Source organism: Capsicum annuum, chromosome 12, assembly GCF_002878395.1.
Source record: "Capsicum annuum cultivar UCD-10X-F1 chromosome 12, UCD10Xv1.1, whole genome shotgun sequence".
Lineage (NCBI taxonomy): Eukaryota > Viridiplantae > Streptophyta > Magnoliopsida > Solanales > Solanaceae > Capsicum > Capsicum annuum.
In genome coordinates this window covers 223423515-223448582 of record NC_061122.1, presented here as the reverse complement: position 1 = coordinate 223448582, position 25068 = coordinate 223423515, and the positions used below count along the sequence as shown (strand labels likewise).

The window sequence follows — 25068 nt, the reverse complement described above, 5'->3', positions numbered from 1 at the left end:
GTGTTGAAGGTATTAAAACTTCATTTTTGTTCTTGAAACATTCTTGAACTTGTGTTGAAGTGTAGTGTGTAAACATACTGATTGTGTACCCGAAACTACATTCAGATATCTGAAAACACTTCTCTATAGAGTTTAAACCTCATTGAGCGTTGTTTTACTTCACATGATATATGGCTACATGTTTGTAGAGAAAAATCCTTCGTTATAGGAGCTAGGAAATCTCAGGTTTCGCAATGCAATGTCGCGCTGATTCAGTGGAGCTAAATCTCCTAATTCAAAGTCATTCTTTTAGTAATACATAAACAGACACTCGGACTTGCCCTCACAAACAAGTAAGCACTTCAACTTTGAGTCTACACATCTAGACACCTCTACTTGGTCTAAATTGACAACTAAACGCTCCAACTCGTCCCTGCTATGTTTCGTGGAGACACGATGCTGACATGGCACATAATTTTTGGAGGTGTTTTAATGATCATTTTTGTAAGTTAGTGTTCAACTGACATAGTCGAGACAAGTTGAGGTGTCTAGATGTGCATACTCAAAGCTAGAGTGCTTACTTGCCAACTGAGGCCAAGTTTGAGTGTTTGTTTATTTGTTACGCCTTTTGTTAACGAGATGAAATTAAGTAGAGATATTGAAATATTAGGAGTTGGGAAATAAAAAACAAAATTCCTTGTTGAAATGCTTCTTGGTTAGTGTTGAAGCCAGTCTATAGGACTGTACACATGATTTCCAACTGTGTGATTTTACTGCCGCTCGTTAATTTATAAATTTTGGACAAGGAAAACAATTAGTTTCAAAAATCATCCATTTGGCATTTCAAAAAGGAAAAGAAAGCAGCGAGAGATTATTCGTAGACTTTGCATTCCTTGTCAGCAGGGTTTGTCTTGCAGTAGTCCTCCAAGGCGTCTCCACTCCCTTCTACAGATGAACCGGGCCATTTGCTTGCAACCAGATGAGCTAAGTCGACCACACGTTGGCTGCAAGTTTACCAAGTATGATCACCAGTTAATCAAAGATATATGCGTGCGTGTGTGCATGTGTATATTTTAATGTTAATGGCTAATGCAAAAGAGTTTTCAGGTTGGTTATATAAGCTTGCAAATGATTGTGTTCAGTTTACCTGTATCCCCACTCGTTGTCATACCAAGCAACAATCTTGACCATGTCGTCTCCCATAACCATGGTTAAAGAGGAATCAATGGTGGTGGAAACATCACTGCATCGGAAGTCAACTGACACTAGAGGGACATCACAAACAGCCAATATGCCATTCAATGGACCATCAGCTGACTTTCTGAAAGCTGCATTGACATCTTCAGCTGTAATTCCTTTCTTCTCAACATTGATAACGAGGTCAACGACTGAAACATTAGGTGTTGGCACTCGGAGAGCAATTCCATTGAGCTTCCCCTTGAGCTGGGGCAGCACTAGAGACACAGCCTTTGCTGCACCAGTGCTGGTTGGGACTATGTTCAATGCTGCAGCTCTCGCTCTTCTCAAGTCACGGTGTGAAGCATCCAAAAGCCTCTGCATACAACATAATCAAATCTATTCAGCGCCATTTTAGAAGAAAGCACCATTGGAAGGCGCACGTTCACAAATTCCAATTCTGTATCGTACATCATGATTACCTGATCTCCAGTGTAAGAGTGAGTTGTTGTCATAGTCCCCTTAACAATACCTTCAAAGTGAATGGAAATAGTCAAACAACATACCTAGTGTAATCCTACCTTGTGAAGCTAGAGATTCTGTTTCCGATGATATAAATAGTAGAACATAACTTAAAGCCACAGACATTCTAACAATGTTTTCAACAGTATTAATGTGGCTGTGATGAGGGTGTCAAAAAAATCTGCTGCTTACCAAATTCTTCATCCAAGATTTTTGCAAAAGGGGCCAAGCAGTTGGTGGTGCAAGAGGCATTGCTGCATTTATAAAGTAAGCTAAATTTTAGATTTGGAACATTAATTTGATGCCTTCTTGAACAAAAAATATACTCCCTCCGTCCAAATTTATGTAACCCTCCTTCCTTTTTAGTCAGTCCAAAAAAACACGACACCTTTTTATGTTTAGTAACAATCTAACTTCAAAATACACATTTTACCTATAATGAGATGATTTATAGCTACATAAATATCTGTCGACTTATTTTAGATCGAAAATGTCAAAAGTCTTGCTTTATTCCTTACTCCGTGTGCAGTCAAACAGCTTCACATAAATTGGGACAGAGCTGAAGTACTGACCTTACGATATTAGCAACCTCGTGGGTGTACTCTTGTTCGTTCACTCCAACAACATAGGTAGGAATATCAGCACCTTTTGCTGGAGCAGTGATGATAACTTTCTTGGCACCAGCTTGGATGTGCTTCCCAGCACCCGGACCATCAACGAACACACCGGTTCCCTGTGAGTTTTCAAAAGACATTATTAGGTAGCTTCATTAGCATCTTTTCTCAGGCATCATCATGATGAATGTTGTGCTGTTATTGATCAATGTCAACAAGTTAAATTCTGATTGTTTTAATTTAGTTAAGCAAATAAGTTGGCGATGTTGCATAAAAGGAGATAGGTGGATGATATGCAGTTATGTTGCTTCCGACCCTCCAACAATGCAGCCGAACCCATGTTTGATCTTCCAAGATTGAGCAACTCTTGGAGGATCAGGCATACGTGACAACATTTTTGAAGGATCCGAGCAACAAAGGTATGCATCACGTGAATGTTATGATGGCGATGAATATTAGCATGCAATCTGGAGCTATTCGACATGTTAATGATTGCTGAATTAGCTGGAAATATGACTAGTCGAGTTCTAGTAATAGAATGCCATGACTTCTTTTTTCCTGTTTCTTCTTTGCTTCCTCACTTTCGGGCTCAAAGATGAAAACATGAAGTTACATTGATTGCCATAAAGGCGGAGGAGCACGTTTGATCCCTTAGTTCTAATCTTAGTCCTTGTGAATTGTGATATAATGATTCTGCGCATTTAACCTTCAGTTAATTAAAATATGTGTTTTCGTCCCTACATGTGAGAAATACATTAGATTTTGACTATTTTTTGAACTATAGTACTCTCAATACGGAGTACCAGTGCAAGTTTAACTTAACGCATGAGTAATAATTTGTGAATACTCACAAGCAACGGAGGAGAAGTGCATACTTTAATTAATTGAAGGTTAAATATGTTTAATCAGATATTACAACAACAATATACCTAGTGTAACCACACAAGTGGGATCTGGGGAGGGTGGTGCGTTCGCAGTCTTGCCCCTACATCGTAAAAGTAGAGAGACTGTTTCTGGCAGACCCTCAGCTCAGATATTACAAGTACTAAGATTAGAATCTATCAATAATTGAGGGATCAAAAATGCTATTAACTCGTCGTTTATCAGAATTTGGAGCAATTAGTTTTACCTCAATGACAATGTCAATACCAAGTTCAGCCCAAGGAAGCTTAAGAGGATCCCTGTTAGAGACAACCTTAATGGGCTTTCCATCAACACTAATGGTCTCATTATCAACTACTTTCACATCAGCCTTGAATGTTCCCAGCATGGAATCATACTTAAGCAAGTGAGATGCCTGCATTAACATAATATTGCAAGTATCTTTAACAACAGACCGCGAAGAATTGATTGTAAAACCAGCAACTGCAACATAATGCGCGCATTTTTTGCAGGTAAAGGGGAAAAAAAGGCAAGACTTTGGACTACTCACATTCTTGACACCACCACTGTCATTGACAACGACAACATCCAGTGGTGAGTCTTTGCGGCCATGCCAACAGCGGAGGAAGTTCCTACCAATTCGTCCGAAACCATTGATAGCAACCTTCAACTTGGCAACGGTTTCTCCTTTCACAGGTGCTGCTGATCCTGTTGTCTAATTTTGTGATAAATAGATGAGTATCAGAAAAAAGTTATACGTAGAATAGTACTGCTATGACAGCATTCGACTGGACACAAAAAAATTTCTAGACCTTCTGGTCTTAAACATGTCATGACGTTTCTGTGGCTACAGGAACACCCAAATAATGGTAACATGAGAAGTTTGTAGTTAAAAAAGTTCCGAGATTTATGAAAGGTGTCATTCTTTGGATAACAGACTAAAAAGGAATAAGTGTCACAAGAGTATATCAAAAGCAATGCATTTCTTTCTATCTTGAGAAGATCGATATCCTGTTTTGCTTGGTGGTCTAAAGCAGACGCTTAACCTCTCACAGTAAAGATAATTACCTTTGGAGTGAGTTGAGCAGACACAACATCAAAGAAGGAAGACTCCCTGTTAGAAAATGTCACACATCCACTCGATCGAAGACCAGAGAACTCTGCTACTTCAAATTTCTACAAAAAGGATACAAATTAATTCACAAAGCATATAAATTACAAAGAAATACATTCATTAGAAGAATGAATAAGTAAAGACCTTGGAGAAGCATTGAGTAGAGAAAGAGTGTGAGTTCTTGGAGGGAAGTCTTGTGCTTATGGGAATTCTTGTAGGAGCCAAAGCTGCATGAGAAGCCATGGCTAAAAAAAACAAATGGTCTTTAACAAAAACTTCTTAAATCCTTTGCAATATATATACATATATATATATATATATATGTACACTTTAGATTATTTTTTTTTCTTAAGTTTTTAAATTGTTAAAGTTCAAGTTTGGTTGCAATTGAGGTTCAAAGGAATGAGTGGTGCATCATCAAGATTGATAAGAGATAAGATGATCTATGTCCTCATGTATATGTATGTATTTTCCACCTTCCATCATCAACAATCTCAACCACAGATTGTTGGAAAATTTTCATTTTATCCTCTTTACCATAATTGTGGGAACAAATCAAAACATCCATCCCATCATTTTACAGTGAGGAAATGCATGACAAAGAACCAAATGATAGCAACATATGACATGTTGTTACTATAGGAGGCTAGTCTAGTATATGTGCATTAGTTTATTTCAGAAAGAATGATATTTTTATATGTTAAAAAACCTCACTATATACTCTGAATGACATGATTTTATAACTATCGAAGTGTCATGACTTGTTAAAACATAACAAGTTTCGACTATGAGGTCTTAGGTTTAGATCTCCATCTAATGATTTCTTCTCATCCATCTAAACCTTGATGGATAGAGTTATCTGGTACTTGTGCTGATGGAAGATAGCAGAAACCTCGTGAAATTTGTCAAGATGTGAACAAACTAGCTCAAACACCACAATTATAAAAAATGAAAAAGAAACAAAAATTTCAAAAAAAAAAATCTTTTTTGAATTACATGTTCAGTGGAATGCCCATCTATTTATTATTTAGTACTAGTTCTGGCTAACTTTAGAACTAGTACAAGAATAATACCACTATCCATTCATTAGAGAACAAGACAATATAGAGATGGTCTTGCAGAAGGATAATTTTTTGTATAGAAGAAAGTATTGGTCTGGAAAAGAAATGGATCTATCCACAGAACATCAGTGGTCCTCTATTATTCACTAAAAACCACCAATTTTTTTATGGAAGTAGCATGCTCAATGGAGTACATGCAATTTTGTTTGTGTCTAAACCTTGACGAACATAGTTACTCGCTACTAGTGCAATTGTGCTCGTGAGAGATAACAATTAGCATGTCCAACAGAGTACTAGCAATTTTGTTTCTGTCTAAACAGTGTGGCCATAGTTACTCGATACTTGTACAATTGCACTCATGAGAGAGAACAATTACCTTGGTGAACATAATTACTCGATACTAGTACAATTGTGCTCGTAAGAGATAACAATTAGCATGTCCAACAGAGTACTAGCAATTTTGTTTGTCTAACAAAGTTACTCCATACCTGTACAATTACGCTCGTGAAAGATAACAATTAACATGTCCAATGCAGTACTTGCAATGTTTTTGCCTAGACCTTGATGAACATAGTTACTCGATACTTGTAAAATTGTGTTCGTGAGAGATAACAATTACCTGATAATTGTTAATAGCACTTTTGGTTCTTTAGCTATCGCTAAATTCTAATTTTAGTCCTTTTAACACCTAACTAAGCACACCAAACCTCCAATTAATTGAAACATATACTTTTGATGACTATGCTTGTGAATAACACTTAATTACCTGTGTTATATTAAACTTGTATTGTCACTTCATATTTTTTATGGTAATGTAGTTCTAAGATAGTCCAGGTACAATGCTCTTGGAATTTACTAGGATGTATTCAGAAAATTTATCCCTTTACATGAAAACAATTGAAGTGGTTTTATATAACACTTTCAACTCCATCCAAGTTCACGGCAGCTCCATTTTCTGCGTCTCCGGACCTCAACTGGTTGGAAATGTCATCAATAGCGTCATTCAGCTGATCGATCTTCTCTGATAGAATCTTGCGCTGTTTCTGCAGACAAAAAAGCATATGCATACATTAGAACTTGAAACAGAAATAAGGTTATCATCCTTAGCCGCAAGTTATTTAGTCCTTCAGAAGCTTTTCTGTTTTCTGGATAAGGTATCTTTTGAAGCTATATGAGTCTAGAAAAGTAACAAACTCAGATAAAGGTGATAGCTTCGATGCAATGGGTCTCTACCCTTTCTTCAAAGAGAGCAACCATGAAGAACAAAGCACGACACACTTGTATAGATCACCTAACTACGTTCATTAAAAGACCAAGAGAAACATCACCTTTTGATTAGCTTCCGGGGAGTGAATAGAATCACATTGTCATGGGGCTAACATTTGCTATTTCTGTATATTTTGCATCTGCTTGATGCCAGTAATGAAACATCTTACTTCATAAAAATAAAAAATAAAAAGACCACGAATAGCATTTATGTGTAGCTTAATGGAACCTTTGTAAAAAGGGAGTGTCAAAAATCCTTGATTGGCTATTTTGAATCCTAGCAACGGACTGGTCCCAGAGTAACTTCTCTAGCCTTTGCCTTCACATCTCTTGAAGGGTAATTTGTCTCACAAGCTATGTTGCTCGGACTCTTCAAAAATGTCATTGGGTGTTTGTTGGATCCTTCAAAGGTAGTGCATTTTTGAAGGATCTGACACGGGTGCGGCAACATTTTCGGAGAGTCTGAGCAACTTAGCTAAACAAGCTCATGACTACATATTGGAGCTCAGATGAATTAACAAATAGCTTGATCATCACCCCCTTTCTAACTAGATATTCTACACAAGCGAACAATTGAAGCGGAGAGCGGTAAGCAGAAAATCTCAGCAATCAGGACCATTGCCTATTCACCTTAAAATCTTTTTATAGGTGAAGATTGAGGAAGGAAGACTCAAAAGCGACAGATAGCTACACCTAGGGGGATCACATCCATAAGGAGAGATTTATTCGGCCAGAATAGAGGATTCTGATCTATAGTGTGTGACGGTACACTTGCACAAAACACACACATTCTTTCTCTCTATCTCTCACTGCTTCTAATAAAAACGTACCTCCAATGCTTTTTCTTCATCATATATAAACTTGGGCAATTTTCTCATGAGGTCCTTCTTATCTGTTTCAGCTAATGCCTTGCTAATCTGTAAAAGAGAAATTAAAGGACAGTCAGCTTACTCCTCCGAGGTACACAGCAAGAGAGAAGAATGTGTAAAGGAATTTATAAGTGATGGCACAAATTCAGAAGTATTTAAAGAGCAACGAAGACCAAAGGCAGTGACCAATATAAGTGCTACTGCACTTTACCCAAAAATTAGCTAGTTTTGGATGATTACCTCTGGTGCAAAGATGCAACCAAGCGCACCAACGATTACTCCTCCTAAAAGAAAGCCACCAACAAAGATACTGGAACTGCTTGGCCTTCCACCATCACTGCCAATAAACAAGAAGGACAAACATCTCATAATATATTTTCCCCTCTCGGTGGATCACCAATGTGTGAATAAACAAAACTACAATATTCTTTTTCCGATTTAAATGGCAAACCAAGTTTGTTTCTGTCACTCCATAGTCGATTGAATTCATAGTTTTGCAGAACAACGACCGGACCAAACTAAATAATTGCAGGACCAGTAAGCTTATTTTGAGTTGATTTGGTCTAATTAAAGCTCATACTAACTCAGCAAGATGAAAATGCAATCTTCCACGAAGGACAAGTGATGACCAAACAAAAGAAAGTGTCATATAACATAAATGTATAAGCCGCATATGACTAGAGAACATAACAATAAGAGAAGAAATACCTATATCCAGCTTGAACGGTCAATGATCTTCTAGATGAGGGTGATTTTTCTCCACGCCATGGACTGAAAGCCAACTTGGTGGTGCCATTGACACTTTTATCTGCTGACTTCAAACTAGATCCTAGCACATTGATAAAGTTATAGGACTTATACCATGTCGCTAATATATATGATCATGTCATGTATTACTAAACCAATCATTACACCTGGCATGAAATTGAACAAGCATTTTGGAAAATGATTTTGGAACGAAATAAGGGCCATTTATTCAACAGATTACTCTATGATACGGATATTTAAAGGCCAGTCTGTTCATGTCTATGTCATGCTGATACTAAATAAATCTCTCATATCAATTAAAATACATTTTTTTCTTGTTCGATCGACACTTTTTTAATTTGAAAAAACTTTAAATTTAGCACCCCCATTTTTCCCTTTAAGCCCTTAAGATATGCTCTTATAGGAGATGACAAGACAAATTGAAAAATATTACTTCCTCCATTTCAGTTTTATGTGTTAGTTTAACCATACAAAAAATTTAAGAGTGTTTAGAAAACTATTGAATCTTATGGTCTTAATTAGAGGTGTTAACATACCAGAACTACCTTTTGAATCTTGTATCTTAAACATGTCATGTCATTCCTGTAAGGGAGTGTCACTAAGGATAAAATGAGAATGTTGAAACGGAGAGAGGACATGCTAAGGGTAATTTTGCTCTATTAATACTTAGTTTATGTATCAAAAGTGTGTGTCTATTTCATTAACTTTCTGTATAGCCAAAAATCACCATATAACATGACGGACAGGAATATTTCTTTTAAAACTTGCACGCACCAAGACAAGACTAATTCCACCAACACCTGTACCTGGTAACTTTGAGTTTTGACCAAGGTTTGGGTAGATCGGAAGACATCGCCTACTGATTTTTTTTTATGGCGCCTGGAGTTTGACTTTGACAGAAATATTTCTTTAAAGCAAATTTGTGTTCCACAAAACCAGATGTTCCATAATAGACATTCAAATCTCTGATCAGGACAAAAAAAGGACCTAACAGAAGTATAACAACAACAAAGATCCTTTGCTAAGTTCTCAAGGTCTTTTGTGTCCCAAATTACTATATGCAGCAGTTAGTTTACTACTTCAACAGTTAAAATCAGTAGAGAACAACAACATTCCCAATGTAATGCCACAAGTGGGATCTGGGTAGGGTGATGTGTATGCAGACCTTCTCTTTACCTATAGACAGATTGTTTCATATAGACCCCCCACAGCTCAAGTAAAACATATCAAACCTAAAATCAGTAGAGAACACCAACACCAAAACAACAAATCTTGGGTCTAACTCAATTCCAAAGCTACCTCCCTCGTAAGGGGAGGATTGTCCAATTCCATAATAAGGTGACCAATTGTCCATTCTTTTTCCTATGTGGGATTCTTAACTATCAATTTTCTGCTGAATGCCTCTCAATATTGAAACTCTTGTCATTAAATAGAAAATATTCAATGATTACATCCCTAAAGATCCGTCTTCCTATCCCTAAAGAACAGCTTTTCTATCCCTCTAAATCCGTTATTTTATCCTACCAAATCTGCTCTACTAAAGCCACTATTATTCTCTTTAACTACAAAATCAAATCTATGTAATTACACTAATATACAACAATATATGGTTACAATAATATATACAATATTTACATCATGTCAACATCCCCCTCAAATTGATGCTGGTAGATCAAGAAGCATCAATTTGCCGACTAGAAACTGATGTCGTCGTCGTGCCATTGATTTTGTAAATGCATCAGCTATTTGTAGAGATTAAAGAGAAATTAAGAGAAATATATAATAAGTCCTATATCCATATCCATATCCATATCCTAAATCCCGAATCCCGAATCCCGAATCCCGAATCCCTATTCCCTATTCCCTATTCCCTATTCCCTATTCCCAATTCCCAATACCCAATACCCAATACCCAATACCCAATGATCAAGATATCCATATCCATTATCCATTATCCAATATCCAATATCCAATATCCAATATCCAATATCCCATGAGCTATGAGCTATGAGCTTTGATCTATGATCTATGATCTAATATCTAATATCTATAGCTATATCTATATCTATCTATAATATATTAAAAGTGTGAACACCCTTAGAAAAATGATATGAACTTTTTGCCCTTCATTAAAAGATTCTTTAGACAAAATTATCTTTTTACTATTTTTTAATTTATTATTTAATTACTTTTATTATATTAACTAGATTTCCTAAAATATATGGACTCCTAAAATATATGATAGAACAATTAATTAATATTTTTCTTTCTACTAGACTTCCAAAAATATATGGAACTCCTAAAACACATGATAGGAGAATTAATTAATATTTATTTTTCTACTGTTCAATTAAAAAAATACTCCTAAAATAGGACTCTATTAAGGAAATACTTTTATAAATATTGAGATGTACAAACTAGAGAACAAACCGGTGTGACTATTGAGAGAATACAATTGATGCTCATCTAACTTGATTCGATTGCATGTCTAGATTGGTGGATGCTTGATTTTCTAATCCTCAACTTCTTCACTGTTTTTGTCAGCATAATAGAATTCAACATGTGTGTATATATATCTTCTTTGTTTTTATTCAAAATCATTCTTTAGGTTCAAAATTTTCGCTCAGACAAGAATTAGTTGGATCGAAATCGAAGCTTTGTGATCACTATTATATTTTTTTTATAGTTTACAGGTCGTAGATGAATGTCGGTTGCCTTTAAAGAATTTCTTTTGTAAAGGTTAGATTTAATTGTATTGTTTTGATATCTTTATTATCTTATTGTTTTATTTTAATTTACAGATGCTAGATGAATGTGGGTCGGCTTTGAAATTTCTTTTAAGGTAAAGGTTAGCTTTAATTATATTATTGTAATATCTCTATTAGTTTGTTATTTTGTGGTAGTTTACAGTTCGTAGATGAATCTCGATCGGCTTTGAAAAATTTTTGTGTGTAAAATTTAAGTTTAATTGTATTGTTTTGATATAACTTTTCATATTATTTTGTTGCAGTTTACAGGTGATAGATAAATGTTGGTCGGCTTTGAAGAATTTTTTATGTAAAGGTTAGGTTTAGATGTATTATTTTGATATCTCTATTATTGTATTATTTTGTTATTGTTTACAGGTGGTAGATGAGTGTCGGACGAGTGTGAAAATTTTTTATGTGTAAAGATTAGATTTAATTGTATTATTTTGATGTCTCTATAATTGTATTGTTTTGTTGCAATTTACAGATGGTAGATGAATGTCGATCGACTTTTTAAAATATTTTTGATAAATGTTAGGTTTAATAAATAAATTCCCCATCTTTACATACTCAAAAGATATTAAATTTAATTATTATATTCATCTTTATTATTTAAACAAATATCCTATTTAGTGTAATGTTTGAACTCATCAAATTGAGGTACACACGCAAGGCGCGTTATCGATTTACCCAATAACCCAATAAGAAAAAAACGAACCGAACCAATAACCCAATAATTTTTTTTATAAAACCATTAAAAAACTGTTAACTCAATAACCCAATAACAACAACAACAACAACAACAACAACAAACCCAGTATATTCCCACCTAGTGGGGTCTAGCGAGGGTAGAATGTACGCAGTTCATACCGCTACCTCTAAAGAAGTAGAGAGGTTGTTTCTGATAGACCCCTGGCTCAAGACAAAGGACAATATACAAAAACATCAAAAGCATGAAACATGATAAAACTAACATAGGTACGACATCCACAAAAATATTGTACATTGCTAAACAAAGGATACCAAAGCCCTCTTAACTACTGACTACGATACATCCACCCACCTTATCCCTCTATCCTAGTGTTTTTCCTCTAAACCTTCCTATCCAGGATCATGTCCTCGGTGAGCTGTAAATGCTCCATGTCACGTCTAATCGTTTCTCTCCAGTATTTCCTCAGTCTACCCCTACCCCGCTTGAAACCATCCAAGGCCAACCTCTCACACCTACGAACTGGAGCATCCGTGCCCCTCATCACGTAACCAAACCATCTCAACCTCACTTCCCGCATTTTATCCTCCACCGACACCACTCCCACCTTCTCCCGAATAATCTCATTCCTAACCCTGTCAGCCCTTGTAAATCCACACATCCAACGCAACATCCTCATTTCCGCCACCTTCAACTTTTGGATATAAAAAGTGCAGCCCAATGCACTAAAGCTACTGCTATGCACGGTGTCCGGGAAAGGGCCCCACCACAAGAGTGTATCGTACTTTTGGATATGAGAATTCTTAACCGGCCAACACTCCGCTCCATACAACATAGCCGGCAGAACTGCAACTCTATAGAATTTGCCTTTAAGCTTGGGAGGCACCTTCTTATCGCATAAAATTCCCGAAGCGAGCCTTCATTTCATCCAACCTGCCCCAATACGGTGAGAGCCTCCATTTTTATCGGTTTGGTTTATCGGTTAGTTCGATATTTGCACACCCCTACCTAGGCCCTAACCCCTACCTTGTTCTTGTGAAGGTAGAGAGGCCATCTCCTCAGCTCCAGGGGCGGAGCCAACTTTAGGCCAGCCCGCTTCGATGATAAATTATACTATTTATATACGGATAAAATTATTTTTATATATATAGAGTAGATGTTGAACCACCTTCAATTAGTTTGACTTTTTCCGATTTTGAGCCCCTTAGTGGAAGTAAAACATATCAAACCTTAAAATCAAGTAGATAACAAAACACAAACAATTGAAATAGTTTTCCAATTATGCTATTATTATTTCAAACCTCAATTAATAACAATAAACATGGTAAAAAAAAGCTCAAACTCAAAAAACTACCATTAAAGGGTACACCAAAAATTACAACAAATAACCAAAAAAAAAAACTCATAAATACAAAATGAAATCTTGGAAAGAAATTTACCACCACAAGTGAAATGGAGAGAAGGGGTTGTTGAAAGAGCTATCATCATCCTGTAAAGAGGAGGACAGTCACCGGAAAATGCTGAATCAACGGCGGAGGACGGCGGCCGGAGAGTGACAGTAGGAGAGAGAGAACAGAGAGAGAGAGTAAGTGATGATTGTGTTTGTTTTAGTTCGGTGAGGTCGATGATTATCTAACATAATTAAACATGACATGTGGATATTTGGGAACCAATGATTGTAATTATCACTAAAAATGATAATAATGAGGGAAAATAATTTTTAAGGAAATTTTAAATTAAAATATTCTAATTTATTACCAGCTCAGAATACTCAATCCATTCGTTTTTACTTGTCTTTTTTTTGACATGACACATTTACTATGAAAATTTATTGATATAATTATTTTACCATACGATGCCTATTAATTAATATTTAGAGTACGTCTTGAAAAAAATTTGGAGAATAAGTCAATAATATTAAGGATAAAATAGAAAAAAATAGTTTGTTTTTTCTTAATATATCAAAAATGATAAGTCAACAACAACAACAACATTCTCAGTATACTCCCACCAAGTTGGGTTTGGAGAGGATAATGTATGCGCAGTTCATACCACTATCTCAGATGAAGTAGAGAGGTTATTTTTGATAGAACCCATTCACGACAAATAATAGTATAACAAACCAAAAATATAAAAGAAAATACTATAAACATACTGCTAGCTAATAAAGGAAACAAGACAACCACAAGATAATACTATAAACCGAAACACTACGAACAAGAAACTTCAGGCACATATACCAACAAAACACTCTTCCTTACTATTACGGATGATCTTCTACCCACTAACCCTCTAGCCTAATCTGAGTTCTCCACACTTTCCTATTAAAGGTCATGTGCTCAGTAAACTGTAAATGTTTCATATCATACATAATCACCTCCTCCAATATTTCTTCGACCTATATCTACCCCGTCTAAAATCATGCATAGCCAGCCTCTCGTACCTCCGTACTGAAGCATCTGTGCACCTCCTCATCACATGTCTGAACCATCGTAACTTCACTTCAGTTAGAAATATGGGGACAAGTAAAAGCGAACAGAAGGAGTATTTTGCTTCTCGAGATTTAAACATTTGACTATGATTTTTTCATATCTGCATATTCATCTACAATATATTAAAAGTGTGAAGACCTTTAAAAAAATAATTTAAACTTTTTGCTCTTCATCAAAATACTCCACAATAAATAAAATCGTCATTTTACATTCTCATTTAATTATTTTCTGATATATTTAAGATTTTGAAAGTAACCAAAGTCATCAATTTTCTTTTTCCTATCATGTTCTTCTTTTTTTCTTTCATCAACCACTAGTATACGTATCCGCACGATGCGCGAATCACATCAAAGAAAGAAAAGTCACCAAATCCTTTATCATGTACCATCACCATCAACATAATTGTTTTATTTCATATTTCATTATTAATAGGGTTGATTTACACCCCATACTATTTATTGAAATCTCATAATTTCAAGTCCCTTAAATTAATTTATATTTAAATTCCATAAGTACTATGTTTTGTATCCAACACAAATAAATGTAAAACTATCTTGTAGATATCGCTTCTCAAGTCATATCTCAACTTTTTTTAATCTAGGAAAAAAATTAATTGGTAAAAGATATAAAATTTCAAAACATCTTTCTTATATAATATGATCTAAAACAGTTGCGTGCCAAATAAAGAAAACTCATTTATTGACGATAAAAGTTTAATCCAAAACAAAGGTCATAGTAATGATAACTATACTACAAAAGCCAACTATAAGAAAAGTAGCACACAATAACTAATAACGAAATAAAATGAAAAAAAAAATAGTAAACAAATATGTAAAGAGAAAAGACATCATTTCCCTGAACTTATCCGCCCAACTTACTTTAACACTTTAACTAAACTTTTGTTTATTTATCCTCTTAACATCTTTAAAGTGTACTATTTTCACCTCTTAAACTAACGTGGAATTTCAAAAAAAAAAAGCACATTTATTTGTAAAAAAAAAATTAATTTCAGTAATATTATATTTTAAATATAATAGAAATTTTTAAAAAAAAATAAAAAATAGACACATTTTCTTCTTTCTTCTTCAAAACATCAACAACACTCAAATTCCTCCATTACCTACCTCAAATACATTCTTCACCAACACTCTAATTCAATTTTTTTTATTTTTCTCCATTAACATCACCCAAAAATAACCACAAAGATACTAAATTAAAATTTTTCCTCAATTGAAGATCATTTTAATATTCAATGGAGCCGATGCCCCTCCAATTTTGAACCACTCATTACACAACCAAGTATTTAAAATTCACAAAATCTACAAACACAAATAAAATTTTAACACGTACCTATTAAAATTCAACATGAATTCAACATTCTTGTATCAAAAAAAAAGAAAACAGATCACTCTTCAGCTGAAAGTCTTGAAAAAAATGGAGGTTTTCTGTTTTTTTGGTTTTGCTTTTTTCTGATTTTGAAAAAAAGATTCAATTGAAAAACATAGGGGGGTGGGGGTGACCAATGGGTGTTGCATCTGTGGAGTTCGTTGATCCAAGGGAACCTGTTGCAATTGTTTCCATCTTGAGAGCTGGTTTGGCTCTCGCAGAGCATGCATCATCAATTTGCCAGCAACAAAGATGTATCATCTCGGGGTAGCAGAAATGAAGAAACACTTCAGCCCACTGTATACTTGAGCAAGTTGCCTGATAAATTTCCTGAAGGTTCTCATGTGTTTGTTGTGGATCCAATGCTGGCAACTGGTGGCACAATAGTTGTAGCTATTGACCTAATCAAGGAACGTGGGGTTGACAATAGACAGATTAAAGTGATATGTGCGGTGGCTGCTCCTCCTGCTCTCACGAAGCTCAGTGAGAAGTTTCCGCGATTACACGTATGGAAGAGGAGGAGGAGGGGGCTACGTTTGCAGGGTAGGGGGTAGGGGTAGGGGTAAGTGCTGGAAGAGGAGAAAACGTAGAGAGGGGAGGGGGTGGGTGGAGGGTGTGAAGAAGAAAGTGTTGGGTTCAAAGTATACATGAAGTGCGAATGAAAAATGGAGAAAATTAAGTGGAAGGAAAATTATAGAAGAAAACATTGACTTTCAAGTGTTTATATTAAGAAACACTTATTCCACTTGGTAAGTGAGGCAAGAAATAAGAGATGTCTCGCGCCGCCGTCGTCGCTCGCTCGGCTTTGGCTTTGGATCTCTCTATGAGATCTATCTTTTTTGGACAAAATTTATTTGACAGAAATTTAATCTGAAGGGAAAAAATAAAAAATGCAGTAAATTATTCTCTGTGTTTTGATCCTCCAATTATATGCATGCGCATGCAGTGTTTCGAACTGATGCTTCAGAAGAATGCACTGTTTTGAACTGATGCTTTGGAAGGATGCAATCCTTCTATAAAATGACACACTGATTCATGAAATTGTTTGCCTGTTCGAAAAAAATGCAACTTTTGGACGAATAAATATGATTTTTCAGTGTAGGTCACCCCTTTTAAGTGAATCATTGCCACTTTTCATAAGAGGCATATGAAGGCTATATAAACCTGCTTTCATCCACAGGTTTAGACACAAATTTTCTAAATTACAAACTCTCTTCTTGTCTTCAAAACATTCTGTGTGATTAATCAAACTGTTGAGTGAGTTCGTCGAATCCAACAATTTGAGATACCGTTATTGTTCGGATTGAAGGTCATTTTATTCTGGAAGGAAGATTCCATAACCTCGGGTACAGTGAGAAAAATCATTTCACAAGGACACTCCGTGAAGTCGGGGGACTTGGCCTTACAAATTCTATTTCATCTATTTTCTGAAAATAAACACACTTCTTAGATAGCTTATTCATAATCTAGTGTTGAATATGTTAAGTAACTTCAAAAGTGTTCTTGTCTTAGACTTGAACTAGAGTTGAAGTTGGTGTTACATGTATACAGATTCTTGTACCTGAACACCATAAAATAACAATCTTAAGGAATAATTTTGCAGAATCTGTTGCTTATTTTTAGAGATTAAAGCTTTAAACTTTCTACTCCGTTTGAACTTAACTAGTGATTTGAAGACATAAAATCTTCATCACAAGTTAAAGATCACTCGGTTGATGATTGGAAGTCATAAAAACTTCATCGTTAACTAGAAACAAGAAAAAGAGTTTAAAGTTGCTTAACTTTATAAGTAGTATTCTAATAATATTAAATTTTATTGTCTTGTGGTGACAGAAAAAATGACTAACGAAAGTCAAATGCAAGATGTGGCTACTAATATGGGGGAAATTAGTATTGCCTCAACAAGTCGAGCAAATGCTCCGCAACTAAAGGCACCTGCGGAGAAGCCCAAAAAATTTGCGGGCATTGACTTTAAACGATGCAGCAAAAGATGTTCTTCTACCTAACAACACTATTTCTTTAAAGGTTCACTAGTAAGGATGCTCCTGAGGTTCCCGAGGGAACCTCGGACAAAGAGCGTTTTATAATTGTAGAGGCTTGGAAACACTCAGACTTACTTTACAGGAATTATATCTTGAGTGGTCTCCAAGATGATCTCTATAATGTTTACAGTGGAACTAAGACATCGAAGGAATTATGGGGGCACTAGAATAAAAATACAAGACAGAGGATGCGGAAATTAAGAAATTCTTTGTTGCAAAGTTCCTGGACTTTAAAATGATAGATAGCAAATCGGTTGTCTCTCAAGTGCAGGAATTGCAAGTAATCATCCACGGTCTCGTAGTGGAAGGTATATCTTTAAAATAGATTTTGGTGCCACCTGCCATGTTTGTGCCAACAAAGAGTTATTTTTATCATTCGCTCTGGCTCAAGTAGAAGAAATGATCTACATGGCTAACTCCGCTACGGCTAAGGTAGAAGGAACAGGAAAAGTGGGCTTGAAAATGACTTCAAGAAAGGTCTTGACACTCAACAATGTCTTGTACGTTTCGGAATTACGTAGGAACTTGATTTCTGTTTCACTTCTAGACAAGAACGAATTCAAATGTGTAATCGTTTCTAGAAAAATTGTAATTAGCAAAGGAGAAGTGTATGTAGGAAAAGGCTATCTCACTGAGGGCCTTTATAAGATGAATGTAATGAATGTTGAAATCAATAAAAGTTTAAATTCTTCTTACTTGCTTGAGTCTTATAATTTGTGGCATGAACGTTTAGGCCATGTTAATTACAAAACATTACGAAAACTGATTAACTTAGAGGTTTTCCCAAACATTGAGTGCAATAAATCAAAGTATCAAACGTGTGTGGAATCAAAGTATGCAAAGCATCCTTATAAGTCCGTTGAAAGAAATTCCAACCCCTTAGACTTAATACACATTGACATTTGTGATATGAAGTCAACATCATCACGTGGTGGCAAAAAATATTTCATAACTTTTATTGACGATTGCACTAGATACTATTATGTCTACTTGCTAAATAGTAAGGATGAAGCAATAGATGCGTTTAGGCAATACAAAACTGAAGTAGAAAATCAATTAGAGAAAAAGATAAAAATGATAAGAAGTGATAGGGGCGGAGAATATGAATCTCCCTTCACCGAAATATATGTACAGAATGGAATCGTCCATCAAACTATGACCCCGTATTCATCTCAATCTAATAGAATTGCGGAAAGAAAAAATCAAACATTGAAGGAAATGATGAATGCTTTACTTATAAGTTCTGGTTTACCACAAAACTTGTGGGGGGAGGCTATCCTTACAGCCAACCGTATACTCAATAGAGTTCCCCATAGTAAGACACAATCAATTCCTTATGAAAAATTGAAAGAAAGGAAACCCAACTTGAAATATTTTAAAGTGTGGGGGTGTCTAGCAAAGGTCCAAGTTCCTATGCCTAAAAGAGTTAAGATAGGACCTAAGACTGTCGACTGCGTGTTCATAGGATATGCTAAAAGTAGTAAAGCATGTCGGTTTTTGGTTCATAAATTTGAACATCCGGATATAAATGAAAATACAGTAATTGAATCAGATAATGTTGAATTCTGTGAAAAAAATTTACCCATATAAAATTAGACATGAACAGTCTAGTGGAGGATCTAAATGACCTCGAGATGAACCAAGTGAGAATGTACATAATGAAGAGAATCCAAGACGTAGTACACGTCAAAGAACGTCTACTTCATTTGGATCAGATTTTGTAACATTTCTCTTAGAAAATGAACCTCAAACATTTAAAGAAGCGATGTCGTCGTCAGACTATCTTTTTGGAAAGAGGCAATCAACAGTGAGATTGATTCAATCTTAAGCAACCATACGTGAAAATTGGTTGATCTTCCTCCAAAAAATAAACCTTTAGGTTATAAATGGATATTCAAAAGAAAAATGAAGGCGGAGGGTACTATTGACAAATACAAGGCAAGACTTATAGTAAAAGGCTTCAAACAAAAGAAGGTCTTGATTACATTGATACATACTCACCAGTTAATAGGATAACATCGATTCGAATGTTAATTGCCTTGGCGGCGGTATATGATCTTGAAATCCATCAAATGGATATGAAAATCACATTCCTAAATGGAGAATTGGAGGAAGAAATTTACATGGAACAGCCTGAGGGTTTTGTGGTTCCAGGAAAGGAGAATAAAGTGTGTAAACTTATTAAGTCGTTGTATGGACTAAAGCAAGCACCTAAACAATGGCATAAAAAGTTTGACCAAACCATGTTGGCAATAGGTTCAAGATAAATGAATGTGATAAATGTGTTTATATTAAAGACACTCCGAACCACCAAGTCATTGTTTGTTTATATGTGGATGATATGTTGATAATCAGTAGAGATATTTTTGACATAAATGCAACAAAACGAATGCTCGAGAGTAAGTTTGATATAAAAGACCTTGGAGTTGCGGATGTGATCTTAGGAATAAGAATCCATAGAACTCCACAAGGGTTGGAATTGTCACAGTCTCATTATATCGAAAATGCACTTGAAAAATTCAAGTATATGGAATTTGGTATTGCCAAGACTCCATTGGATGTGAGCTTTGCACTTCGAAAGAATAAAGGTGAAAGTGACTCACAATTGGAGTATGCAAGAGTATTGGGATGTTTAATGTATATAATGAACTGTACACGACCAAACATATCATGCGCTATTAGTAAATTGAGTTGGTACACGATTAATCCCAACAAAACTCATTGGATGGCAATGAAAAGAGCTTTGGGGTATCTTAAATACACTCAAGACTATGCTTTGCATTATAATAAATATCCTGCGGTACTCAAAGGATATAGTGATGCAAATTGCATCACTGGATCGAACGAAATAAAATCCATAAGAGAATATGTATTTACTATCGGTGGAGGAGCAGTCTCTTGGAAATCATCCAAACAGACTTGTATTGCTCGCTCTACAATGGTATCTGAATTTATCGGCATTGGATAAAGCCAGTGAAGAAGTAGAATGGCTTCGAAATTTCTTGGAAGATATTCATTATTAGCTCAAACCAGCGGCACCAGTATGTATACACTGTGATAGCCAAGTGACAATAGGTAGGGCAGGGAGCATGATGTACAACGATAAATTTCGTCACATACTACGGAGACATAATACCGTTAGGAAACTTATCTCTAGTGGAATTATCACTGTTGACACTGTAAAATCAAAGGATAATGTGTCAAATCCACTTACAAAAGGCTTATCTAGAGAAGGAGTGGAAAGGACATCCAAGGGAATGGGTTAAAGGCCTAGGATAAGTCAGCATGGCGGTAACTCTACCTAGCAGTGGAGATCCCAAGAGCTAGGTTCAAGGAGATCAAACAAAGTTGTGTCCGACAGGTTCAACATTGTCAACTACCCACCCATTCTCATGATGTAGACAATGTTTAGTAAACAAGGATAAGACTTAAGGTGAAAAATCTTTTAATGATTATCTAAATTTGGCAGATTTGACCAAATAGTTTAATCCATAGGATTGAACGTTTAGAAATTACCTATGTGAGGGCGAAATGAAAGCCGCTTCAAGGAGAATGTTAGTAAAGGCCTATTCTCTAAGATCTCATGAAATCGGGACGTGTTCATGGCTAAAAAGAACAAAATCGTGAGAACCATAAACGGTAAAAGGTTGGTTGTGTGAAATGTTTTGTCTAGGTGTACAATAAATCTCGACGGTTCAAAGATATCAAATCTATGGATTGACCGAGTGCATCCGATGCACGTTCACTACAGAAAGTTTAAAGGGAAACCCACTTATCCAAATGCAATCAGTCTTTGCTTGATGATCACATACTTTTTTATTAAAATTTATGAAAAATAGTCATTCCCCATTCATGTGGGGAATTGTTAGGTTCAAAGTATAGATAAAGTGTGAATGAAAAAAGGAGGAAATCAAGTAGAAGAGAAAATAGAGAAGAAAACACTAAAATAGAAAGTGTATTGTAAAATGAAAAGTCTACTATTTCTCCCACATTGGTGGGAGAATGTGACTTTCAAGTGTTTATATTAAGAAACACTCATTCCACTTGGTAAGTAAGGCAAGAGATAAGAGATATCTCGCGTCGTCGTCGTCGTTGTTGCTCGGCTTCGGCTTCAGATTTGGATTTGGATTTGGATTTTTCAAATGATCAATTGATGAGATCTATCTTTTTGGACAAAAATTATTTGACAAAAATTTAAAACGAAGGGAAAATAAAAACGCAGTAAATTTTTTCTATATTTTGATCCTCCAGTTATATGTATGCATGTAGTGTTTCGAACTGATGCTTCAGAAGGATGCACTGTTTCTAACTGATGCTTCAGAAGGATGCACTATTTTGAACTGATGCTTCGAAATAATGCAATTCTTTAATGAAATGACACACTAATTTATGAAATGGTCTATCTGTACGGAAAAGATGCAATCTTCGGACGAACATACATGATTTTTTCAGGAAAGGTCACACCTTTTAAGTGAACCATTGCCATTTTTCAGAACAGGCATATGAAGGCTATATAAACCTGCTTTCATCCACAAGTTTAGACACGAATTTTCTGAATTACAAACTCTCTTCTTGTCTTCAAAATATTCTGTGTGTTCAATCAAACTGTTGAGTGAGTTCGCTCAATCCAACAATTTGAGGTACCGCTATTGTTTGGATGGAAGGCCATTTTATCCTGCGAAAAAGATTCCATAACCTCGGGTACAGTGAGGGAAATTATTCCTTAAGGACACTCCGTGAAGTCGGGGGACTTGGCCTTACAAATTTTATTTCATCTATTTTTTGAAAATAAACACACTTCTTAGATAGATTATTCATAATCTAATGTTGAAGGTGTTAGTAAATTCAAAAGTGTTCTTATCTTAGACTTGAACCAAAGTTGAAGTTGGTGTTGCATGTATACAGATTCTTGTACCTGAACACCATAAAATAGCAATCTTAAGGAATAAATTTGCAGAATCTGTATCGCTTATTTTTAGAGATTAAAGCTTTAAGCTTTCTACTCCGTTTGAACTTAAATAGTGATCCGAAGATATGAAATCTTCATCACAAGTTAAAGATCACTCGGTTGATGATTGGAAGTCATAAAAACTTCATCGTTAACTAGAAATAAGAAAAAGAGTTTAAAGTTGCTTAACTTTATAAGTAGTATTCTAAAAATATTAAATTTTATTGTCTTGTGGTGACAGGAAAAATGACTAACGAAAGTCAAATGTAAGATGCGGCTACGACTGTGGAGGCAACTAGTATTGCCTCAACAAGTCGAGCAAATTCTCCGCAACCAATGGCACCTGCGGAGAAGCCCGAAAAATTTACGGGCATTGACTTTAAGTGATGGCAGCAGAAGATGTTCTTCTACCTCACAACACTATCTCTTCAATAGTTCACTAGTGAGGATGCTCCTGAGGTGCCCGAGGAAAACTCAGACAAAGAGCGTTTCATAATTGTAGAGGCTTGGAAACACTCGGACTTCCTTTGCAGGAATTATATCTTGAGTGGTCTCCAAGACGACCTCTATAATGTTTACAGTGGAACTAACATATCGAAGGAATTGTAGGGAGCACTAGAACTACAAGATAGAGGATACGGGAATTAAGAAATTCTTTATTGCAAGGTTCCTGGACTTTAAAATGATAGATAACAAATCGATTGTCTCTCAAATGCAGGAATTGCTAGTAATCATCCACGATCTCCTAGCGGAAGGTATATCTTTGAAAAATACCTTAGTTGAACAAATTGAAAATGTTCTCAGTACTCACATAAACTGCTTTGTAGGTTTGATTGTGAATGATGCATTTCAAGTAGCAGGGATCACTGAGAAGCTACAACCTATGTGGAAAGACTTCAAAAACTACTTGAAGCATAAACACAAGGATATGACTGTCGAAGATCATATTGTTCGACTGCATATTGAAGAGGATAATAAGGCATCCGAGAGAAGGTCAAAAGGGAATTGTACAATTAATGGAGCACATATTGTAAAAGATGACCAAAACAATTCTAAGAAAAGGAAGAAAGTTGAACAAGGAAGCAATCAACCCAAGAAGAAATTCAAGGGAAAGTGCTTCAACTATGGAAAGATTGGCTATAAGTCCACGGATTGTCGTGCCCCTAGAAAAAGCAAGAAAAAGGATCAAGCAAATATGATTGAGTCTAACAAAGAATATGATGATCTGTGTGCTATGTTTTCAGAAAGCAACTTGGTGGGGAATCCTCGCAAGTGGTGGATGGATTCTGGTGCCACCCGTCATGTTTGTGCCAACAAAGAGTTGTTTTTGTCATTCGCTCCGGCTTAAGTAGAAGAAATGATCTACATGATTAACTCCGCTACGGCTAAGGTTGAAGGAACAGGAAAAGTGGGCTTGAAAATGACTTCAAGAAAGGTCTTGACACTTAACAATGTCTTGTACGTTCCGGAATTACGTAGGAACTTGATTTCTGCTTCACTTCTAGACAAGAACGTATTCAAATGTGTAACCGTTTCTGAAAAAATTGTAATTAGCAAAGGAGAAGTGTATGTAGGAAAAGGTTATCACACCAAGGGCCTTTATAAGATGAATGTAATGAATGTTGAAATCAATAAAAGTTCAAATTCTTCTTACTTTCTTGAATCTTATAATTTATGGCATGAACATTTAGGCCATGTTAATTGAAAAACGTTACGAAAAATGATTAACTTAGAGGTTTTGCCAAACTTTGAGTGCAATAAATCAAAGTGTCAAAGGTGTGTGGAATCAAAGTATGCAAAGCATCCTTATAAGTCCGTTGAAAGAAATTCCAATCCCTTAGACTTAATACACATTGACATTTGTGATATGAAGTCAACACCATCACGTGGTGGAAAAGAGTTTTTCATAACTTTTATTGACGGTTGCACTAGATATTGTTATGTCTACTTGATAAATAATAAGGATGAAGCAATAGATGTGTTTAGGCAATACAAAACAGAAGTAAAAAATCAGTTAGAGAAAAAGATAAAGATGATAAGAAGTTATAGGAGCGTAGAATATAAATCTCTCTTTACCAAAGTATGTGTAGAGAATGGAATCGCCCATCAAACTACGGCCCCGTATTCACCTCAATCTAAAGGAATTTCGAAAATAAAAAACCAAACGTTGAAGGAAATGATGAATGTCTTACTTATAAGTTCTGATTTACCGCAAAACTTGTGGGGGAGGCTATCCTTACAGCCGACCGTATAATCAATAGAGTTCCTCATAGTAAGACACAATCAATTCCTTATGAAAAATAAAAAGGAATGAAACCCAACTTGAAATATTTGAAAGTATGACGATATCTAGCAAAGGTCTAAGTTCCTATGCCTAAAAGGGTTAAAATAGGACCAAAGACCGTGGACTGCGTGTTCATAGGATATGCTAAAAGCAGTAAAACATGTCGGTTTTTGGTTCATAAATTCGAACATCCGGATATAAATAAAATT

The 25068-nt window shown here is 35.6% G+C and overlaps 2 protein-coding genes and 1 pseudogene across 2 annotated transcripts; 1 reads left to right on the top strand and 2 right to left on the bottom strand.

Moving 5' to 3' along the window:
• Positions 1–660: 660 nt before the first annotated feature.
• On the bottom strand, positions 661–4971 carry LOC107851146 (glyceraldehyde-3-phosphate dehydrogenase B, chloroplastic). The gene is made up of 9 exons (XM_016696072.2): positions 4432–4971; positions 4242–4349; positions 3724–3888; positions 3421–3588; positions 2250–2410; positions 1870–1931; positions 1638–1687; positions 1127–1533; positions 661–983 (listed from the first exon to the last, which is right to left on the bottom strand). The coding sequence occupies exons 1-9, from the start codon at positions 4528–4530 to the stop codon at positions 851–853; spliced, it is 1353 nt and encodes a 450-aa protein (XP_016551558.2). The 5' UTR covers positions 4531–4971; the 3' UTR covers positions 661–850.
• A 1122-nt stretch (positions 4972–6093) lies between these two features.
• Positions 6094–14076, bottom strand: LOC107851338. The gene is made up of 5 exons (XM_016696311.2): positions 13147–14076; positions 8192–8312; positions 7724–7820; positions 7445–7531; positions 6094–6391 (listed from the first exon to the last, which is right to left on the bottom strand). The coding sequence occupies exons 1-5, from the start codon at positions 13193–13195 to the stop codon at positions 6257–6259; spliced, it is 489 nt and encodes a 162-aa protein (XP_016551797.2). The 5' UTR covers positions 13196–14076; the 3' UTR covers positions 6094–6256.
• Positions 14077–15343: 1267 nt separating this feature from the next.
• On the top strand, positions 15344–16575 carry LOC107849857 (annotated as a pseudogene).
• The last annotated feature ends 8493 nt before the right edge of the window (positions 16576–25068 follow it).

Coding starts and splice junctions, on each gene's coding strand:
- LOC107851146 (XM_016696072.2), bottom strand. CDS start 4,530: ATGGCTTCTCATGCAGCTTTGGCTCCTACAAGAATTCCCATAAGCACA. Junction 3,589..3,723: donor ACAGTGGTGGTGTCAAGAAT/GTGAGTAGTCCA, acceptor ATGTTAATGCAG/GCATCTCACTTGCTTAAGTA. Junction 1,688..1,869: donor AATCTTGGATGAAGAATTTG/GTAAGCAGCAGA, acceptor TTCACTTTGAAG/GTATTGTTAAGGGGACTATG.
- LOC107851338 (XM_016696311.2), bottom strand. CDS start 13,195: ATGATGATAGCTCTTTCAACAACCCCTTCTCTCCATTTCACTTGTGGT. Junction 8,313..13,146: donor TCTCCATTTCACTTGTGGTG/GTAAATTTCTTT, acceptor TCAATGTGCTAG/GATCTAGTTTGAAGTCAGCA. Junction 7,821..8,191: donor ACCGTTCAAGCTGGATATAG/GTATTTCTTCTC, acceptor GTTTATTGGCAG/TGATGGTGGAAGGCCAAGCA.